General features: G+C 47.8%; 2 protein-coding genes across 2 annotated transcripts in view; one reads left to right on the top strand and one right to left on the bottom strand.

Moving 5' to 3' along the window:
* Nucleotides 1-4,095, top strand: part of ears2 (glutamyl-tRNA synthetase 2, mitochondrial) — a 22,275-nt gene extending 18,180 nt beyond the window's left edge. Inside the window, exons 5-9 of the mRNA XM_079614857.1 lie at nucleotides 1,422-1,530; nucleotides 2,440-2,593; nucleotides 3,465-3,595; nucleotides 3,682-3,814; nucleotides 3,964-4,095. Of these exons, the coding sequence (XP_079470983.1) occupies nucleotides 1,422-1,530; nucleotides 2,440-2,593; nucleotides 3,465-3,595; nucleotides 3,682-3,814; nucleotides 3,964-4,047 (611 nt within the window). The 3' untranslated portion in view covers nucleotides 4,048-4,095. The remainder of the gene's footprint in view (nucleotides 1-1,421; nucleotides 1,531-2,439; nucleotides 2,594-3,464; nucleotides 3,596-3,681; nucleotides 3,815-3,963) is intronic.
* A 4,467-nt stretch (nucleotides 4,096-8,562) lies between these two features.
* Nucleotides 8,563-22,588, bottom strand: part of cdc37 (cell division cycle 37 homolog) — a 41,420-nt gene continuing 27,394 nt past the window's right edge. The window contains exon 8 of the mRNA XM_079614760.1: nucleotides 8,563-9,069. Within this exon, the coding sequence (XP_079470886.1) occupies nucleotides 8,938-9,069 (132 nt within the window). The 3' untranslated portion in view covers nucleotides 8,563-8,937. The remainder of the gene's footprint in view (nucleotides 9,070-22,588) is intronic.

Raw genomic sequence — 22,588 nt, 5'->3', positions numbered from 1 at the left:
TTACAATAATCTAGCCTTGAGGTCATGAACGCATTTGTCAATGAGAGCATATGGCGTAATTTAGATATATTTTTAAGATGGAAAAATGCGGTTTTACAGATACTAGACACGTGACTTTCAAATGATTGGTATCAAAGAGCACACACACACACACACACACACACACACACACACACACACACACACACACACACACACACACACACCCAGGTTCCTAACCGACGACGAAGACTTAACAGAGCAGCCATCAAGTGTTAGACAGTACTCTAGATTATTACGTGTGGAAGTTTTTTGTTCAATAATTAGAATCTCTGTTTTTTCTGAATTTAGTAGTAGGAAATTACTAGTCATCCAATTTTTTATATCTGCTATGCATTCCGTTAATTTTATGAATTGGTAGGTTTCGTTAGGTTTTGATGAAATATACAGCTGAGTATCGTCGGCATAACAGTGAAAGCTAATTCCATGTTTCCTAATGATATCTCCTAATGGTAGCATGTACAGAGTGAACAGCAGCGGTCCTAGTACTGAGCCTTGTGGTACACCACACTGAACTTGTGATTGATAAGACATCTCTTCATTTACTGCTACAAACTGATAACGGTCAGATAAGTGTGATTTAAACCATGCTAGTGCAATTCCACTAATGCCAACATAATGTTCGAGTCTATTTAAAAGGATGTTGTGGTCAATGGTGTCAAATGCAGCACTAAGATCCAGTAACACTAATAGAGAGACACAACCACGATCGGATGATAAGAGCAAATCATGTGTGACTCTAACGAGAGCTGTCTCGGTACTATGGTACGGTCTAAATCCGGACTGAAAATCCTCAGATATCATTTCTTTCAAGAAAGGAACACAGTTGTGAGGATACTGCTTTTTCTAATATCTTTGACAGAAAAGGCAGATTAGTTTTTTTAACAAGCGGTTTAATCATAGCCAGCTTAAAGGTTTTTGGTACGTATCCTAGAGACAAAGATGAATTAATGATATTAAGAAGAGGATCTATGACATCTGGAAGCATCTCTTTCAGCAGCTTAGTCGGTATAGGGTCTAACATGCACGTTGTGGATTTAGATGATTTGACGAGTTTGCAAAATTCTTCCTCTCCTATAGCAATGAATGAATCAAATTTTCCCTCAGGGAGACTACAATGCACTTCCTGATGCGATACTGTATTAGACGGTTGCATAGTTATAATTTTGTCCCTGATATTATCGATCTTGTAAGTAAAGAAGTTCATAAAGTCATTACTGCTGTGTTTCTTGGAAACTTCTGGGCTTGAAGCTTTCTTTTTCGTTAGTTTAGCCACTGTTTCAAATAAATACCTAGGATTATGTTTATTTTCTTCTAATAGGATTGAAGCTTCAGCGGTGAGTGATACACACACAGATCATCAGATGTTGTTGTTTCTGCAGGTAATCGGATCGGTCGACGTCTGGATGAATTAATCCTAGAGTTTAACATCTCGAAGATCACGACGCACTCGGCGCTGCTGGATCTGGACAAACTCAACGAGTTCAACAGGTTTGTTTTGTTCCCGAAATAAAACAGTCAAACTTGCAGATCAACAGAATCCTAATTTCACTTTCTTATCCTTGAACCGCAAGTTATTACAGAAGTCTCAGGTCTAGATCCCTCCGGTGTTAAACAGCCGTACTGGAGTGTGTGTGGTTAGAGGCCAGTCAGTTGGTGCGGGCGGTGTGTGTGTGAGACGCAGGGTTCATTAATGCGGACTGTGTGTGTGTGTGAGAGAGATGCAGGGTTCATTAATGCGGACTGTGTGTGTGTGTGTGTGTGTGTGTGTGAGAGAGAGAGAGAGACGCAGGGTTCATTAATGCGGACTGTGTGTGTGTGTGTGTGTGTGTGTGTGTGAGAGAGATGCAGGGTTCATTAATGCGGACTGTGTGTGTGTGTGTGAGAGAAAGATGCAGGGTTCATATATGCGGACTGTGTGTGTGACGAAGGGTTCATTAATGCGGACTGTGTGTGTGTGTGTTGCACGGTTCATTAATGCGGATGGTGTGTGTGAGACGCAGGGTTCATTAATGCAGACGGTGTGTGTGACGCAGGGTTCATTAATGCGGATGGTGTGTGTGAGACGCAGGGTTCATTAATGCGGACGGTGTGTGTGTGTGACGCAGGGTTCATTAATGCGGACGGTGTGTGTGTGTGACGCAGGGTTCATTAATGCGGACGGTGTGTGTGTGTGTGACGCAGGGTTCATTAATGCGGACGGTGTGTGTGTGTGACGCAGGGTTCATTAATGCGGACGGTGTGTGTGTGTGACGCAGGGTTCATTAATGCGGACGGTGTGTGTGACGCAGGGTTCATTAATGCGGACGGTGTGTGTGTGTGACGCAGGGTTCATTAATGCGGACGGTGTGTGTGACGCAGGGTTCAGTAATGCGGACGGTGTGTGTGTGTGTGACGCAGAGTTCATCTGCAGCGCCGGATCGAGGATCAGCACGTGTGTGTGGAGCTGCAGGACGAGCTGAGACAGCGACTGCTTCACACACACGGCTCTGACATCAGCGACCACACCGTTCTGGAGCCGCAGTACATACACAGAGTCCTGCAGCTGCGCAAGGTACTGAGTGTGTGTGTGTGTGAGAGAGAGAGAGAGTGAGTGTGTGAGTATAGTGTGTGTGTGTGTGTGTGAGGTGCTGAACATCTGCCTGTGAGTATAGTGAGTGTGTGTGTGTGTGAGAGAGAGAGTGAGTGTGTGAGTATAGTGAGAGTGTGTGTGAGGTGCTGAACATCTGCCTGTGTGTGTGTGTGTGAGGTGCTGAACATCTGCCTGTGTGTGTGTGTGAGGTGCTGAACATCTGCTTGTGTGTGTGTGTGTTAGGTGCTGAACATCTGTGTGTGTGTGTGAGGTGCTGAACATCTGCCTGTGTGTGTGTGTGTGTGGTGCTGAACATCTGCCTGTGTGTGTGAGGTGCTGAACATCTGTGTGTGTGTGTGTGTGAGGTGCTGAACATCTGTGTGTGTGTGTGAGGTGCTGAACATCTGTGTGTGTGTGTGTGTGTGTGTGTGAGAGGTGCTGAACATCTGTGTGTGTGTGTGTGAGGTGCTGAACATCTGTGTGTGTGTGAGGTGCTGAACATCTGTGTGTGTGTGTGTGTGTGTGTGTGAGGTGCTGAACATCTGTGTGTGTGTGTGTGTGGTGCTGAACATCTGCCTGTGTGTGTGTGTGTGTGTGTGGTGCTGAACATCTGTGTGTGTGTGTGTGTGTGGTGCTGAACATCTGCCTGTGTGTGTGTGTGTGTGTGTGTGTGAGGTGCTGAACATCTGCCTGTGTGTGTGTGTGTGTGTGGTGCTGAACATCTGTGTGTGTGTGTGAGGTGCTGAACATCTGTGTGTGTGTGTGTGTGTGTGTGTGTGTGTGTGTGAGGTGCTGAACATCTGTGTGTGTGTGTGTGTGTGTGTGTTTGTGTGTGTGTGTGTGTGTGTGTCAGGGTCACATCTGTTCTCTGCGGGAGCTGCTGGATCAGTCGTACTCATACCTGTGGATCCGTCCTCGAGTCTCGAGTCAGCGGCTGAAGGACGAGAGCGCGGAGGCGGCCGACATCGCAGCGGCCGTCATACAGTGAGTGTACGCATACGTGTTATCAGTATGTTCACATGTCTGTGTGTGTGTGTGTTATTAGCGCGTGTGTGTGTGTGTGTGCTCAGGCTGGTTGGAGCCGGCGGCTTGTTCTCCTCCACTGAGCGACTGAACCGTGAGCTGAAGCTGATGGCCAGCAGACTGAACACCAAATACAGCAGTGTGATGAGAGTGCTGAGACTGGCTCTGAGCGCACAGCAGGTGTGAGGCTCACACACTCACACACACACACACACACACACTCACGCACTATACTGAACACCAAATAGAGCAGGTGTGAGGCTCACCACACACACACACACACACACAGCAGTAATGCCATTAATAACACAGTGTTGCTCTGTCTGCAGAAGGGTCCCAGTGTGGCGGAGATGATGCTGTCTCTGGGGGAGCAGGAGGTGTGTGTTCGTCTTCAGAAAGCTCTAGAACTCTGACTGGAACCAACGACTCAATTGGTGTTTAATAAAGTGGATGTAAATATTGATCTCTGGCTCCTGTGTTTGATCAGAATGTTTGCTGTTGTGTTGAAGTCTTTCACACAGACTGTGTTTGGGTCAGAATCATGATGCTCTTCATCAAACATGAACAGGGTCGTTATTAACTGAAACTACAGCCATAAAAACATCTTCAGTGCTTGACATAAAATGTAAAAACAATACATAACTAATAATAGCAAAAGCACAACAGAAAAACCTATAGTAGCATCTCAGTGATATCGAAATAACCCGACGATTGTCACCAAACATACAATGGTTTGAGAGACTCGAGGTCTCGTAAGAAACCGCCGATTGATCTGAGCGTTTACTGTACGCTGCAGACAGACATGGAAGACCGCTGCTCACCTTTAACCGCTGCTCAGAGTTAGGGTTAGGTAACTCACCTTTAACCACTGCTCAGAGTTAGGGTTACCAGTTCTGGGTTAGGGTTAGGTAACTCACCTTTAACCACTGCTCAGAGTTAGGGTTACCAGTTCTGGGTTAGGGTTAGGTAACTCACCTTTAACCGCTGCTCAGAGTTAGGTTACCAGTTCTGGGTTAGGGTTAGGTAACTCACCTTTAACCACTGCTCAGAGTTAGGGTTACCAGTTCTGGGTTAGGGTTAGGTAACTCACCTTTAACCACTGCTCAGAGTTAGGGTTACCAGTTCTGGGTTAGGGTTAGGTAACTCACCTTTAACCACTGCTCAGAGTTAGGGTTACCAGTTCTGGGTTAGGGTTAGGTAACTCACCTTTAACCGCTGCTCAGAGTTAGGGTTACCAGTTCTGGGTTAGGGTTAGGTAACTCACCTTTAACCGCTGCTCAGAGTTAGGTTACCAGTTCTAGGTTAGGGTTAGGTAACTCACCTTTAACCGCTGCTCAGAGTTAGGTTACCAGTTCTAGGTTAGGGTTAGGTAACTCACCTTTAACCACTGCTCAGAGTTAGGTACCGGTTCTGGGTTAGGTAACTCACCTTTAACCACTGCTCAGAGTTAGGTTACCAGTTCTGGGTTAGGGTTAGGTAACTCACCTTTAACCACTGCTCAGAGTTAGGTTACCAGTTCTGGGTTAGGGTTAGGTAACTCACCTTTAACCGCTGCTCAGAGTTAGGTTACCAGTTCTAGGTTAGGGTTAGGTAACTCACCTTTAACCACTGCTCAGAGTTAGGTACCGGTTCTGGGTTAGGGTTAGGTAACTCACCTTTAACCGCTGCTCAGAGTTAGGTTACCAGTTCTGGGTTAGGGTTAGGTAACTCACCTTTAACCGCTGCTCAGAGTTAGGTTACCAGTTCTGGGTTAGGGTTAGGTAACTCACCTTTAACCACTGCTCAGAGTTAGGTTACCAGTTCTGGGTTAGGGTTAGGTAACTCACCTTTAACCGCTGCTCAGAGTTAGGTTACCAGTTCTGGGTTAGGGTTAGGTAACTCACCTTTAACCGCTGCTCAGAGTTAGGTACCGGTTCTGGGTTAGGGTTAGGTAACTCACCTTTAACCGCTGCTCAGAGTTAGGTTACCAGTTCTGGGTTAGGGTTAGGTAACTAACCTTTAACCGCTGCTCAGAGTTAGGTTACCAGTTCTGGGTTAGGGTTAGGTAACTCACCTTTAACCGCTGCTCAGAGTTAGGTTACCAGTTCTGGGTTAGGGTTAGGTAACTCACCTTTAACCGCTGCTCAGAGTTAGGTTACCAGTTCTGGGTTAGGGTTAGGTAACTCACCTTTAACCGCTGCTCAGAGTTAGGTTACCAGTTCTGGGTTAGGGTTAGGTAACTCACCTTTAACCGCTGCTCAGAGTTAGGTTACCAGTTCTGGGTTAGGGTTAGGTAACTCACCTTTAACCGCTGCTCAGAGTTAGGTTACCAGTTCTGGGTTAGGGTTAGGTAACTTTCTAAAATCAAAGGTTTTCTTACTCCGATAACTTTGGAAATGGCGGTTCATGCCTTCATCACGTGTCGGCTAGATTACTGCAATTCACTTTTCTGTGGGATATCAGTTTCTCAAATTGCCCGTCTTCAGTTGGTCCAAAATGCTGCGGCCAGACTTATTTTTAACTGTCACAAATATGACCATATCTCCCCAATTCTTAAATCGCTACACTGGCTGCCAGTCCGGCAGAGAATAGATTTTAAAATCCTCCTTTTTGTTTTCAAATCTTTACACAACTTAGCTCCTGTCTATCTCTCCGAACTCATTCATCCCTATACTCCGTCCAGAAGCCTAAGGTCACACGACCAGGCTCTGCTGGTAGTCCCTCGTGTCAGACTTAAGCGTAGAGGGGAGCGTGCTTTTGCAGTGGCAGGGCCTCGTCTGTGGAACACCCTGCCCCTAGAGATCCGAACGGCCCCCAACCTTTCTATCTTTAAGTCTTTGGTAAAAACCTACCTGTTCTCTTTATCATATTGATTTTTTTTTTTTTTTTTCTATTATTTTTTATCTGAGTCTCTGATAAGGCTACTCGTAGCTCTGCTGTTTTTTATGTGTTTTATGGGTTGTCTTGCTGTTTTTAATTTTCTTATGTGTGTTCTGTAAAGCACTTTGGTCTGTCGAAGCGGCTGTTTAAATGTGCTATATAAATAAATGAACTTGAACTTGAACTTAACTCACCTTTAACCACTGCTCAGAGTTAGGTACCGGTTCTGGGTTAGGTAACTCACCTTTAACCGCTGCTCAGAGTTAGGTTACCAGTTCTGGGTTAGGGTTAGGTAACTCACCTTTAACCACTGCTCAGAGTTAGGTACCAGTTCTGGGTTAGGGTTAGGTAACTCACCTTTAACCACTGCTCAGAGTTAGGTTACCAGTTCTGGGTTAGGGTTAGGTAACTCACCTTTAACCACTGCTCAGAGTTAGGTTACCAGTTCTAGGTTAGGGTTAGGTAACTCACCTTTAACCACTGCTCAGAGTTAGGTACCGGTTCTGGGTTAGGGTTAGGTAACTCACCTTTAACCGCTGCTCAGAGTTAGGTTACCAGTTCTGGGTTAGGGTTAGGTAACTCACCTTTAACCGCTGCTCAGAGTTAGGTTACCAGTTCTGGGTTAGGGTTAGGTAACTCACCTTTAACCGCTGCTCAGAGTTAGGTTACCAGTTCTAGGTTAGGGTTAGGTAACTCACCTTTAACCACTGCTCAGAGTTAGGTACCGGTTCTGGGTTAGGGTTAAGTAACTCACCTTTAACCGCTGCTCAGAGTTAGGTTACCAGTTCTGGGTTAGGGTTAGGTAACTCACCTTTAACCGCTGCTCAGAGTTAGGTTACCAGTTCTGGGTTAGGGTTAGGTAACTCACCTTTAACCGCTGCTCAGAGTTAGGTTACCAGTTCTGGGTTAGGGTTAGGTAACTCACCTTTAACCGCTGCTCAGAGTTAGGTTACCAGTTCTGGGTTAGGGTTAGGTAACTCACCTTTAACCACTGCTCAGAGTTAGGTTACCAGTTCTGGGTTAGGGTTAGGTAACTCACCTTTAACCGCTGCTCAGAGTTAGGTTACCAGTTCTGGGTTAGGGTTAGGTAACTCACCTTTAACCGCTGCTCAGAGTTAGGTTACCAGTTCTGGGTTAGGGTTAGGTAACTCACCTTTAACCGCTGCTCAGAGTTAGGTTACCAGTTCTGGGTTAGGGTTAGGTAACTCACCTTTAACCGCTGCTCAGAGTTAGGTTACCAGTTCTGGGTTAGGGTTAGGTAACTCACCTTTAACCGCTGCTCAGAGTTAGGTACCGGTTCTGGGTTAGGGTTAGGTAACTCACCTTTAACCGCTGCTCAGAGTTAGGTTACCAGTTCTGGGTTAGGGTTAGGTAACTCACCTTTAACCGCTGCTCAGAGCTCCAGTTGAGAAACACATCGGCAGGCTTCGTGTGTGCGTTTAATCATGTAATTCTTGCTCTTCCTGGAAACACTGCAGATGCTCACAAATTATTTAATCAAGTGTCCTTACTATAGCAAATTCAGAAAGGCACATCTTGTAATATCAGTAAAGAGAGTTTCTTCAATAGCTAAAATTTCAGCTGTCTGTGAATGTATTGTACATGTATCAATTATACATCATTAGTTCTGAAGCATGTTGGAAACATTTTCACAAAACTTTCATGACCCCAAAATTATTTTGTGGTATGGATATCTGAACATGCAACATATCCAAATAAAGAACAGGGCCTCTGCTTCTAAACAAAAATATATTCTAGCTTCATGCATTCTTCTTTTATACATTTGAATGTGGGTTAGTTTCATACAAAAGCAACATTTTGAACAAAAAGCTTTTTTTCTTCTTCAAAGACTACAACTTGCAAAAGCAATGTTTATATCGCTTGTTTCTGCTTCTTCACCTGTGTTTTGATCTGGAGATTCAGTTCTCTTTCAGAAGATGTGTATTAGCACAGCCTACTGTATAACAGTGAAAGTCAGGGAAAGAGTTAAAAATCATTCCTGTTGCCCCAGCTGCACAAATACAGATAAACGTGTTACAATCACATACAGAAAGACACTCAGACACAGATTGCCCATCAGCCCACGATTTTATTCTGACAAACTGAGCATCAGCACTAAGAGAACAGAGCGATCTTAACTAAAAGAGACAAAACCAGTTCATTAATAGTTTTCATCTGGAGCGTCTAATACTGCAGATGTCTGCACATTCATTCATGTTAAACGTCTGTGGGAAACAGAGTAAGAAGAGACGGTGGCGCTGAAAGTGAATCGCCTCGCGCTACAGGCCAAACAAACGCTGCATAAATAAAACAACAGTGACAGAACAGAGGAAGAGGAGAGACACTGCATGTGTGTCAGGACCGTGACCCATCAGCCTCTTCATGATCGGTGCGGGTCAAACTGGAATCTGCTTTGGCCTTCGGTGTGTGTGTGTGTGGAGCGATCACTGATCTTCCTTCTTCACTTCCTCACATTGCGGCTCGTCGGCTTCATCTTTATCTCCCTCTTCGTCCACACGTGAGTTCGGTACCCACAATCCCGAGTCGATGCAGCGTTTCATGTGGACTTTAGCCTCCTACAGGATGAACATCATCAGACGAGAGATAAGGCATTCGCACGCTAACGAGCCTTGCCACCTTCACACTCACAACACCGTCACACTCACAACACCACCACAGTCGCAACACTGTCACACACAACACCACCACAGTCGCAACACTGTCACACTCAAACTACAGTCACACTCACAACACCGCCACACTCAGACTAGTCACACTCACACTACAGTCACACTCACAACACCGCCACACTCACAACACCGCCACACTCACAACACCGCCACACTCACAACACCGCCACACTCACAACACCGCCACACTCACAACACCGCCACACTCACAACACCGCCACACTAAGACTACAGTCACACTCACAACACCGCCACACTCACACTGTCACACTCACAACACCGCCACACTCACACTGTCACACTCACAACACCGCCACACTCACACTAGTCACACTCACAACACCGCCACACTCACAACACCGCCACACTCACACTACAGTCACACTCACACTACAGTCACACTCACAACACCGCCACACTCACACTACAGTCACACTCACACTACAGTCACAATCACAACACCGCCACACACACTAGTCACACTCACAACACTGCCACACTCACACTACAGTCACACTCACAACACCACCACACTCACACTGTCACACTCACACTAGTCACACTCACGACACCGCCACACTCACACTACAGTCACACTCACAACACCGCCACACTCACACTACAGTCACACTCACACTACAGTCACACCCACAACACAGTCACTCACAACACCGCCACACTCACACTAGTCACACTCACAACACCGCCACACTCACAACACTGCCACACTCACACTACAGTCACACTCATAACACCACCACACTCACACTACAGTCACACTCACAACACTGCCACACTCACACTAGTTACACTCACAACACTGCCACACTCACACTACAGTCACACTCACAACACCGCCACACTCACACTACAGTCACACTCACAACACCGCCACACTCACACTACAGTCACACTCACAACACTGCCACACTCACACTACAGTCACACTCACAACACCGCCACACTCACAACACTGCCACACTCACACTAGTCACACTCACAACACTGCCACACTCACACTACAGTCACACTCACAACACCAACACAGTCGCAACACTGTCACATTCACACTACAGTCACACTCACAACACCGCCACACTCACACTAGTGACACTCACGACACCGCCACACTCACAACACCGCCACACTCACACTACAGTCACACTCAACACCGCCACTCTCACACTGTCACACTCACAACACAGTCACAATCACAACACAGTCACACTCACACTAGTCACACTCACAACACCGCCACACTCACACTAGTCACACTCACAACACCGCCACACTCACAACACTGCCACACTAACACTACAGTCACACTCACACTAGTCACACTCACAACACAGTCACACTCACAACACCGCCACACTCACACTAGTCACACTCACAACACTGCCACACTAACACTACAGTCACACTCACAACACTGCCACACTCACACTAGTCACACTCACAACACCGCCACACTCACAACACTGCCACACTCACACTACAGTCACACTCACAACACCGCCACACTCACACTACAGTCACACTCACAACACCGCCACACTCACACTACAGTCACACTCACAACACTGCCACACTCACACTACAATCACACTCACAACACCGCCACACTCACAACACTGCCACACTCACAACACTGCCACACTCACACTACAGTCACAACACCGCCACACTCACACTACAGTCACACTCACACTAGTCACACTCACAACACTGCCACACTCACACTACAGTCACACTCACAACACCGCCACACTCACAACACTGCCACACTCACACTAGTCACACTCACAACACTGCCACACTCACACTACAGTCACACTCACAACACCGCCACACTCACAACACTGCCACACTCACACTAGTCACACTCACAACACTGCCACACTCACACTACAGTCACACTCACAACGCCAACACAGTCGCAACACTGTCACATTCACACTACAGTCACACTCACAACACTGCCACACTCACACTACAGTCACACTCACAACACCGCCACACTCACACTACAGTCACACTCACAACACCGCCACACTCACACTAGTCACACTCACAACACCACCAAATTCACACTAGTCACACTCACAACACCACCACACTCACAACACCACCAAACTCACACTAGTCACACTCACAACACCACCACACTCACACAACAGTCACACTCACAACACCGCCACACTCACACTAGTCACACTCACAACACTGCCACACTCACACTACAGTCACACTCACAACACCGCCACACTCACACTACAGTCACTCTCACAACACCGCCACACTCACAACACTGCCACACTCACACTAGTCACACTCACAACACTGCCACACTCACACTAGTCACACTCACAACACCACCAAACTCACACTAGTCACACTCACAACACCACCACACTCACACTACAGTCACACTCACAACACCGCCACACTCACACTACAGTAACACTCACAACACCGCCACACTCACATTAGTCACACTCACAACACCACCACACTCACACTAGTCACACTCACAACACCACCAAACTCACACTAGTCACACTCACAACACCACCACACTCACACTAGTCACACTCACAACACTGCCACACTCACACTAGTCACACTCACAACACCACCAAATTCACACTAGTCACACTCACAACACCACCACACTCACACTACAGTCACACTCACAACACCACCACACTCACACTAGTCACACTCACAACACCACCACACTCACACTACAGTCACACTCACAACACCGCCACACTCACACTACAGTCACACTCAAAACACCGCCACACTCACACTAGTCACACTCACAACACCACCAAATTCACACTAGTCACACTCACAACACCGCCACACTCACACTAGTCACACTCACAACACCGCCACACTCACAACACTGCCACACTAACACTACAGTCACACTCACACTAGTCACACTCACAACACAGTCACACTCACAACACCGCCACACTCACACTAGTCACACTCACAACACTGCCACACTAACACTACAGTCACACTCACAACACTGCCACACTCACACTAGTCACACTCACAACACCGCCACACTCACACTACAGTCACACTCACACTACAGTCACACTCACAACACCGCCACACTCACACTACAGTCACACTCACAACACTGCCACACTCACACTACAATCACACTCACAACACCGCCACACTCACAACACTGCCACACTCACAACACTGCCACACTCACACTACAGTCACAACACCGCCACACTCACACTACAGTCACACTCACACTAGTCACACTCACAACACTGCCACACTCACACTACAGTCACACTCACAACACCGCCACACTCACAACACTGCCACACTCACACTAGTCACACTCACAACACTGCCACACTCACACTACAGTCACACTCACAACACCGCCACACTCACAACACTGCCACACTCACACTAGTCACACTCACAACACTGCCACACTCACACTACAGTCACACTCACAACACCAACACAGTCGCAACACTGTCACATTCACACTACAGTCACACTCACAACACTGCCACACTCACACTACAGTCACACTCACAACACTGCCACACTCACACTACAGTCACACTCACAACACCGCCACACTCACACTACAGTCACACTCACAACACTGCCACACTCACACTACAGTCACACTCACAACACCGCCACACTCACACTACAGTCACACTCACAACACCGCCACACTCACACTAGTCACACTCACAACACCACCAAATTCACACTAGTCACACTCACAACACCACCACACTCACAACACCACCAAACTCACACTAGTCACACTCACAACACCACCACACTCACACAACAGTCACACTCACAACACCGCCACACTCACACTAGTCACACTCACAACACTGCCACACTCACACTACAGTCACACTCACAACACCGCCACACTCACAACACTGCCACACTCACACTAGTCACACTCACAACACTGCCACACTCACAACACCGCCACACTCACACTAGTCACACTCACAACACCACCACACTCACACTACAGTCACACTCACAACACCACCACACTCACACTAGTCACACTCACACTAGTCACACTCACAACACTGCCACATTCACACTAGTCACACTCACAACACCACCAAATTCACACTAGTCACACTCACAACACCACCACACTCACACTACAGTCACACTCACAACACCACCACACTCACACTAGTCACACTCACAACACCACCACACTCACACTACAGTCACACTCACAACACCGCCACACTCACACTACAGTCACACTCAAAACACCGCCACACTCACACTAGTCACACTCACAACACCACCAAATTCACACTAGTCACACTCACAACACCACCACACTCACACTACAGTCACACTCACAACACCACCACACTCACACTAGTCACACTCACAACACCACCAAACTCACACTAGTCACACTCACAACACCACCACACTCACACTACAGTCACACTCACAACACCGCCACACTCACACTACAGTAACACTCACAACACCGCCACACTCACACTACAGTCACACTCACAACACTGCCACACTCACACTAGTCACACTCACAACACCGCCACACTCACAACACTGCCACACTCACACTACAGTCACACTCACACTACAGTCACACTCACAACACCGCCACACTCACACTACAGTCACACTCACAACACCGCCACACTCACAACACTGCCACACTCACACTAGTCACACTCACAACACTGACACACTCACAACACCGCCACACTCACACTACAGTCACACTCACAACACCAACACAGTCGCAACACTGTCACATTCACACTACAGTCACACTCACAACACCGCCACACTCACAACACCGCCACACTCACACTGTCACACTCACAACACCGCCACACTCACACTAGTCAGACTCACGACACCGCCACACTCACACTACAGTCACACTCACAACACCGCCACACTCACACTAGTCACACTCACACTACAGTCACACGCACACTAGTCACACTCACAACAGTCACACTCACAACACCGCCACACTCACACTAGTCACACTCACAACACCGCCACACTCACACTAGTCACACTCACAACACCGCCACACTCACACTACAGTCACACTCACAACACCGCCACACTCACACTACAGTCACACTCAACACCGCCACACTCACACTACAGTCACACTCACAACACCACCACACTCACACTAGTCACACTCACAACACCACCAAACTCACACTAGTCACACTCACAACACCACCACACTCAAACTACAGTCACACTCACAACACCGCCACACTCACACTAGTCACACTCACACTAGTCACACTCACACTACAGTTACACTCACAACACCACCACACTCACACTAGTCACACTCACAACACCACCACACTCACACTAGTCACACTCACAACACCACCAAACTCACACTAGTCACACTCACAACACCGTCACACTCACACTACAGTCACACTCACAACACCGCCACATTCACACTAGTCACACTCACAACACCACCAAATTCACACTAGTCACACTCACAACACCACCACACTCACACTACAGTCACACTCACAACACCACCACACTCACAACACCACCACACTCACACTACAGTCACACTCACAACACCGCCACACTCACACTACAGTCACACTCTAACTAGTCACACTCACAATACCGCCACACTCACACTAGTCACACTCACACTACAGTCACACTCACACTAGTCACACTCACAACACAGTCACACTCACAACACAGTCACACTCACAACACCGCCACACTCACACTAGTCACACTCACAACACCGCCACACTCACACTACAGTCACACTCACAACTACAGTCACACTCACACTAGTCACACTCACAACACAGTCACACTCACAACACCGCCACACTCACACTAGTCACACTCATACTACAGTCACACTCACACTAGTCACACTCACAACACAGTCACACTCACAACACCGCCACACTCACACTAGTCACACTCACAACACCGCCACACTCACACTACAGTCACACTCAACACCGCCACACTCACACTAGTCACACTCACAACACCACCACACTCACACTAGTCACACTCACAACACCACCAAACTCACACTAGTCACACTCACAACACCACCACACTCAAACTACAGTCACACTCACAACACCGCCACACTCACACTAGTCACACTCACAACACCACCACACTCACACTACAGTCACACTCACAGGGCTCTACGTTAACTTTTTTCCCAAGGAGTACATGTGCTCCTAATTAGGAGCACACAAAGAAATTTAGGAGCACAGTACAAAAAAGTTAACCGCCTTTTAGTCACACTCCTAAAAATATCTTCTTTTGTGTTCAGCACAATAAATACATTAATACAGGTATTTAACAACATTAGAGTGAGAGTAAATAATGACAGAATTTTTATTTTTGGGTAACTGTCCCTTTAAGGACAAGCGGCAGCATGTTTACTATTAGGGCTACTGTCACTTTAAGATCTGCGCGCAACGAGTCTACTCTACACGCATTTTACAACCAGATTTTTTTCTTATTTTTTTTCTACTGTTCTTTCACTTTAGACATAACCAACTTTGTTTATGTAAACCTTGTGTGTATTTGACAGTATTAGCGCAATACGACTCGAAAGATAACTTAGTCCAGTATCTCTGTTAACAGGCTTTTAGTGCATGTGCGCGTCGGATGTATTGCGCTCGTTAGAACCATAGACAGTATAAGAAGGTTATAAGGTTAGAACAGCGCATCAGCAGCAAATGACATGTTTAACCGGGAAGGCTTTAAAGCACATGCAAATAATTAATTTTTATGAACTACAGTGTCCCGTTCCTCTGCATTTTATGTGAATATACGTCGCGCTGTACAGTAGGCTATGTTGAGACGGAGGCGCCAGAGCTGCAAACTGATAGAATGCACGATCCTACTATGTTTCTTCAAAAGCAGATCGTGGAGACATTTATCATCCACGATCAAGAGATATCGCACAGCCCTACTTCAAGTTCTAATCAGCAACAAACCTTTAACTTAATAAACAGTTGTTTGTGCCATGTAGAGGATGACACATCACCTAATAGTTTTAGTTTTTTTATTTAACATCACCTAACCGCGCGTTTCGCAAAATATGTGACATCACCTGTATGCGGCGATCTGATCTCACTGACCGACAGCCGTTGTTTTTTATTAGGCTAATAATGGGGAGGAAAATATTCATGCATACTTTTGAATACCTCATAAAATCGGGATTAAGACTTTTTAATACCTTTTAAGGGCCTTAATTTTCCTAAAATGGATTTATCAACTTTTAATACTTTTTAAGACCCCGCGGACACCCTGTTCCATATCCCCCTCACCGGATTCCTCTTTCTCCTCATCTCTTTTTCGCTTAAAATAAAAACTTATGTTCTTCATTTTGTAGCCTACCTTATATTGTACCAATATTTTCTTTCCAGTTTTTACCTCACTTGACTCTCTCACTTAAAATCCAGCAGTTCCCGCACATTCCCACACTATTTCAGTGATCGGCTCATTGGTAGCGAATCGTCGCTCTCATTTGCATAAAGTTAAGCGCCTCATCATGCTATTTTCACACATACTGTCTGTTCACATCGCGCAGTCGCGACGCTGTCACGTCCTCTTGCTCTTTTATATACTGTCTATGTTGCTCAGTTCCATGTGAAATCAATGGGATGCTTTGCTTCATCACGCTGTTGTTCAGTGTATTGAGAACAGCCCGTCACTCGCACACTGTGCTCGTAAATTATTTTTCAAGTTCGCACATAACTATTTTTAGGCGCAAATGCGAGTGAAACACTCGCACTGTAGAGCCCTGACTCACAACACCACCACACTCACACTAGTCACACTCACAACACCACCAAACTCACACTAGTCACACTCACAACACCACCACACTCAAACTACAGTCACACTCACAACACCGCCACACTCACACTAGTCACACTCACAACACCACCACACTCACACTACAGTCACACTCACAACACCACCACACTCACACTAGTCACACTCACAACACCACCACACTCACACTACAGTCACACTCACAACACCACCAGACTCACACTAGTCACACTCACAACACCACCAAACTCACACTAGTCACACTCACAACACCACCACACTCACACTACAGTCACACTCACAACACCGCCACACTCACACTACAGTCACACTCACAACACCGCCACACTCACAACACCACCAAATTCACACTAGTCACACTCACAACACCACCACACTCACACTACAGTCACACTCACAACACCACCACACTCACGACACCACCACACTCACACTACAGTCACACTCACAACACCACCACACTCACACTAGTCACACTCACGACACCGCCACACTCACACTACAGTCACACTCACAACACCGCCACACTCACACTACAGTCACACTCACACTACAGTCACACCCACACTAGTCACACTCACAACACAGTCACTCACAACACCGCCACACTCACACTAGTCACACTCACAACACCGCCACACTCACAACACTGCCACACTCACACTACAGTCACACTCATAACACCGCCACACTCACACTACAGTCACACTCACAACACTGCCACACTCACACTAGTTACACTCACAACACCGCCACACTCACAACACTGCCACACTCACACTACCGCCACACTCACACTACAGTCACACTCACAACACCGCCACACTCACACTACAGTCACACTCACAACACTGCCACACTCACACTACAGTCACACTCACAACACCGCCACACTCACAACACTGCCACACTCACACTAGTCACACTCACAACACTGCCACACTCACACTACAGTCACACTCACACTACAGTCACACTCACAACACCGCCACACTCACACTACAGTCACACTCACACTACAGTCACAATCACAACACCGCCACACACACTAGTCACACTCACAACACTGCCACACTCACACTAGTCACACTCACAACACTGCCACATTCACACTACAGTCACACTCACAACACCGCCACACTCACACTAGTCACACTCACGACACCGCCACACTCACAACACCGCCACACTCACACTACAGTCACACTCAACACCGCCACTCTCACACTGTCACACTCACAACACAGTCACACTCACAACACAGTCACACTCACACTAGTCACACTCACAACACCGCCACACTCACACTAGTCACACTCACAACACCGCCACACTCACAACACTGCCACACTAACACTACAGTCACACTCACACTAGTCACACTCACAACACAGTCACACTCACAACACCGCCACACTCACACTAGTCACACTCACAACACCGCCACACTCACAACACTGCCACACTAACACTACAGTCACACTCACAACACTGCCACACTCACACTAGTCACACTCACAACACTGCCACACTCACACTACAGTCACACTCACAACACCGCCACACTCACACTACAGTCACACTCACACTACAGTCACATTCACAACACTGCCACACTCACACTACAGTCACACTCACAACACCGCCACACTCACACTACAGTCACACTCACAACACCGCCACACTCACAACACTGCCACTCACAACACTGCCACACTCACACTACAGTCACAGTCACAACACCGCCACACTCACACTACAGTCACACTCACACTAGTCACACTCACAACACTGCCACACTCACACTACAGTCACACTCACAACACCGCCACACTCACAACACTGCCACACTCACACTAGTCACACTCACAACACTGCCACACTCACACTACAGTCACACTCACAACACCGCCACACTCACAACACTGCCACACTCACACTAGTCACACTCACAACACTGCCACACTCACACTACAGTCACACTCACAACACCAACACAGTCGCAACACTGTCACATTCACACTACAGTCACACTCACAACACTGCCACACTCACACTACAGTCACACTCACAACACCGCCACACTCACACTACAGTCACACTCACAACACCGCCACACTCACACTAGTCACACTCACAACACCACCAAATTCACACTAGTCACACTCACAACACCACCACACTCACAACACCACCAAACTCACACTAGTCACACTCACAACACCACCACACTCACACAACAGTCACACTCACAACACCGCCACACTCACAACACTGCCACACTCACACTACAGTCACACTCACAACACCGCCACACTCACACTACAGTCACTCTCACAACACCGCCACACTCACAACACTGCCACACTCACACTAGTCACACTCACAACACTGCCACACTCACACTACAGTCACACTCACAACACCGCCACACTCACAACACTGCCACACTCACACTAGTCACACTCACAACACCACCACACTCACACTAGTCAAACTCACAACACCACCACACTCACACTACAGTCACACTCAAAACACCGCCACACTCACACTAGTCACACTCACAACACCACCAAATTCACACTAGTCACACTCACAACACCACCACACTCACACTACAGTCACAACACCACCACACTCACACTAGTCACACTCACAACACCACCAAACTCACACTAGTCACACTCACAACACCACCACACTTACACTACAGTCACACTCACAACACCGCCACACTCACACTACAGTAACACTCACAACACCGCCACACTCACACTACAGTCACACTCACAACACTGCCACACTCACACTACAGTAACACTCACAACACCGCCACACTCACACTACAGTCACACTCACAACACTGCCACACTCACACTAGTCACACTCACAACACCGCCACACTCACAACACTGCCACACTCACACTACAGTCACACTCACACTACAGTCACACTCACAACACCGCCACACTCACACTACAGTCACACTCACAACACCGCCACACTCACAACACTGCCACACTCACACTAGTCACACTCACAACACTGCCACACTCACAACACCGCCACACTCACACTACAGTCACACTCACAACACCAACACAGTCGCAACACTGTCACATTCACACTACAGTCACACTCACAACACCGCCACACTCACAACACCGCCACACTCACACTGTCACACTCACAACACCGCCACACTCACACTAGTCAGACTCACGACACCGCCACACTCACACTACAGTCACACTCACAACAGTCACACGCACACTAGTCACACTCACAACAGTCACACTCACAACACCGCCACACTCACACTAGTCACACTCACACTAGTCACACTCACAACACCGCCACACTCACACTACAGTCACACTCACAACACCACCACACTCACACGTGTCACACTCACAACACCACCAAACTCACACTAGTCACACTCACAACACCACCACACTCAAACTACAGTCACACTCACAACACCGCCACACTCACACTAGTCACACTCACAACACCACCACACTCACACTACAGTCACACTCACAACACCACCACACTCACACTAGTCACACTCACAACACCACCACACTCACACTACAGTCACACTCACAACACCACCAGACTCACACTAGTCACACTCACAACACCACCAAACTCACACTAATCACACTCACAACACCACCACACTCACACTACAGTCACACTCACAACACCGCCACACTCACACTACAGTCACACTCACAACACCGCCACACTCACAACACCACCAAATTCACACTAGTCACACTCACAACACCACCACACTCACACTACAGTCACACTCACAACACCACCACACTCACACTAGTCACACTCACAACACCACCACACTCACACTACAGTCACACTCACAACACCGCCACACTCACACTACAGTCACACTCACAACACCGCCACACTCACACTACAGTAACACTCACAACACCGCCACACTCACACTACAGTAACACTCACAACACCGCCACACTCACACTACAGTCACACTCAACACCGCCACACTCACACTACAGTAACACTCACAACACCGCCACACTCACACTACAGTCACACTCAACACCGCCACACTCACACTACAGTCACACTCACAACACCGCCACACTCACACTACAGTAACACTCACAACACCGCCACACTCACACTACAGTCACACTCAACACCGCCACACTCACACTACAGTCACACTCACAACACCACCACACTCACACTAGTCACACTCACAACATCGCCACACTCACACTATAGTCACACTCACAACACCGCCACACTCACACTACAGTAACACTCACAACACCGCCACACTCACACTACAGTCACACTCAACACCGCCACACTCACACTACAGTCACACTCAACACCGCCACACTCACACTACAGTCACACTCACAACACCACCACACTCACAACACCGCCACACTCACACTACAGTCACACTCACAACACCGCCACACTCACACTACAGTCACACTCAACACCGCCACACTCACACTACAGTCACACTCACAACACCGCCACACTCACACTACAGTAACACTCACAACACCGCCACACTCACACTACAGTCACACTCAACACCGCCACACTCACACTACAGTCACACTCAACACCGCCACACTCACACTACAGTCACACTCACAACACCACCACACTCACACTAGTCACACTCACAACATCGCCACACTCACACTATAGTCACACTCACAACACCGCCACACTCACACTACAGTAACACTCACAACACCGCCACACTCACACTACAGTCACACTCAACACCGCCACACTCACACTACAGTCACACTCAACACCGCCACACTCACACTACAGTCACACTCACAACACCACCACACTCACAACACCGCCACACTCACACTACAGTCACACTCACAACACCACCACACTCACACTACAGTCACACTCACAACACCGCCACACTCACACTAGTCACACTCACAACACCACCACTCACACTACAGTCACACTCACACTAGTCACACTCGCACTACAGTCACACTCACAACACCGCCACACTCACACTAGTCACACTCACAACACCGCCACACTCACACTACAGTCACACTCACAACACCGCCACACTCACACTCACAAGACCGCCACACTCACAATACAGTCACACTCACAACACCACCACACTCACACTAGTCACACTCACAACACCACCACACTCACACTAGTCACACTCACAACACCGCCACACTCACACTATAGTCACACTCACAACACCGCCACACTCACAAGACCGCCACACATACTACAGTCACACTCACAACACCACCACACTCACACTACAGTCACACTCACAACACCGCCACACTCACACTACAGTCACACTCGCAAAACAGTCACACTCGCAACACCACCACACTCACACTAGTCACACTCACACTGTCACACTCACAACAC

The sequence above is a fragment of the Phoxinus phoxinus genome, assembly GCF_949152265.1.
Source record: "Phoxinus phoxinus genome assembly, chromosome: 6".
NCBI lineage: Eukaryota > Metazoa > Chordata > Actinopteri > Cypriniformes > Leuciscidae > Phoxinus > Phoxinus phoxinus.
The sequence above is the reverse complement of the archived record's forward strand: the minus strand, read 5'-3'. Positions and strand labels throughout refer to the sequence as shown.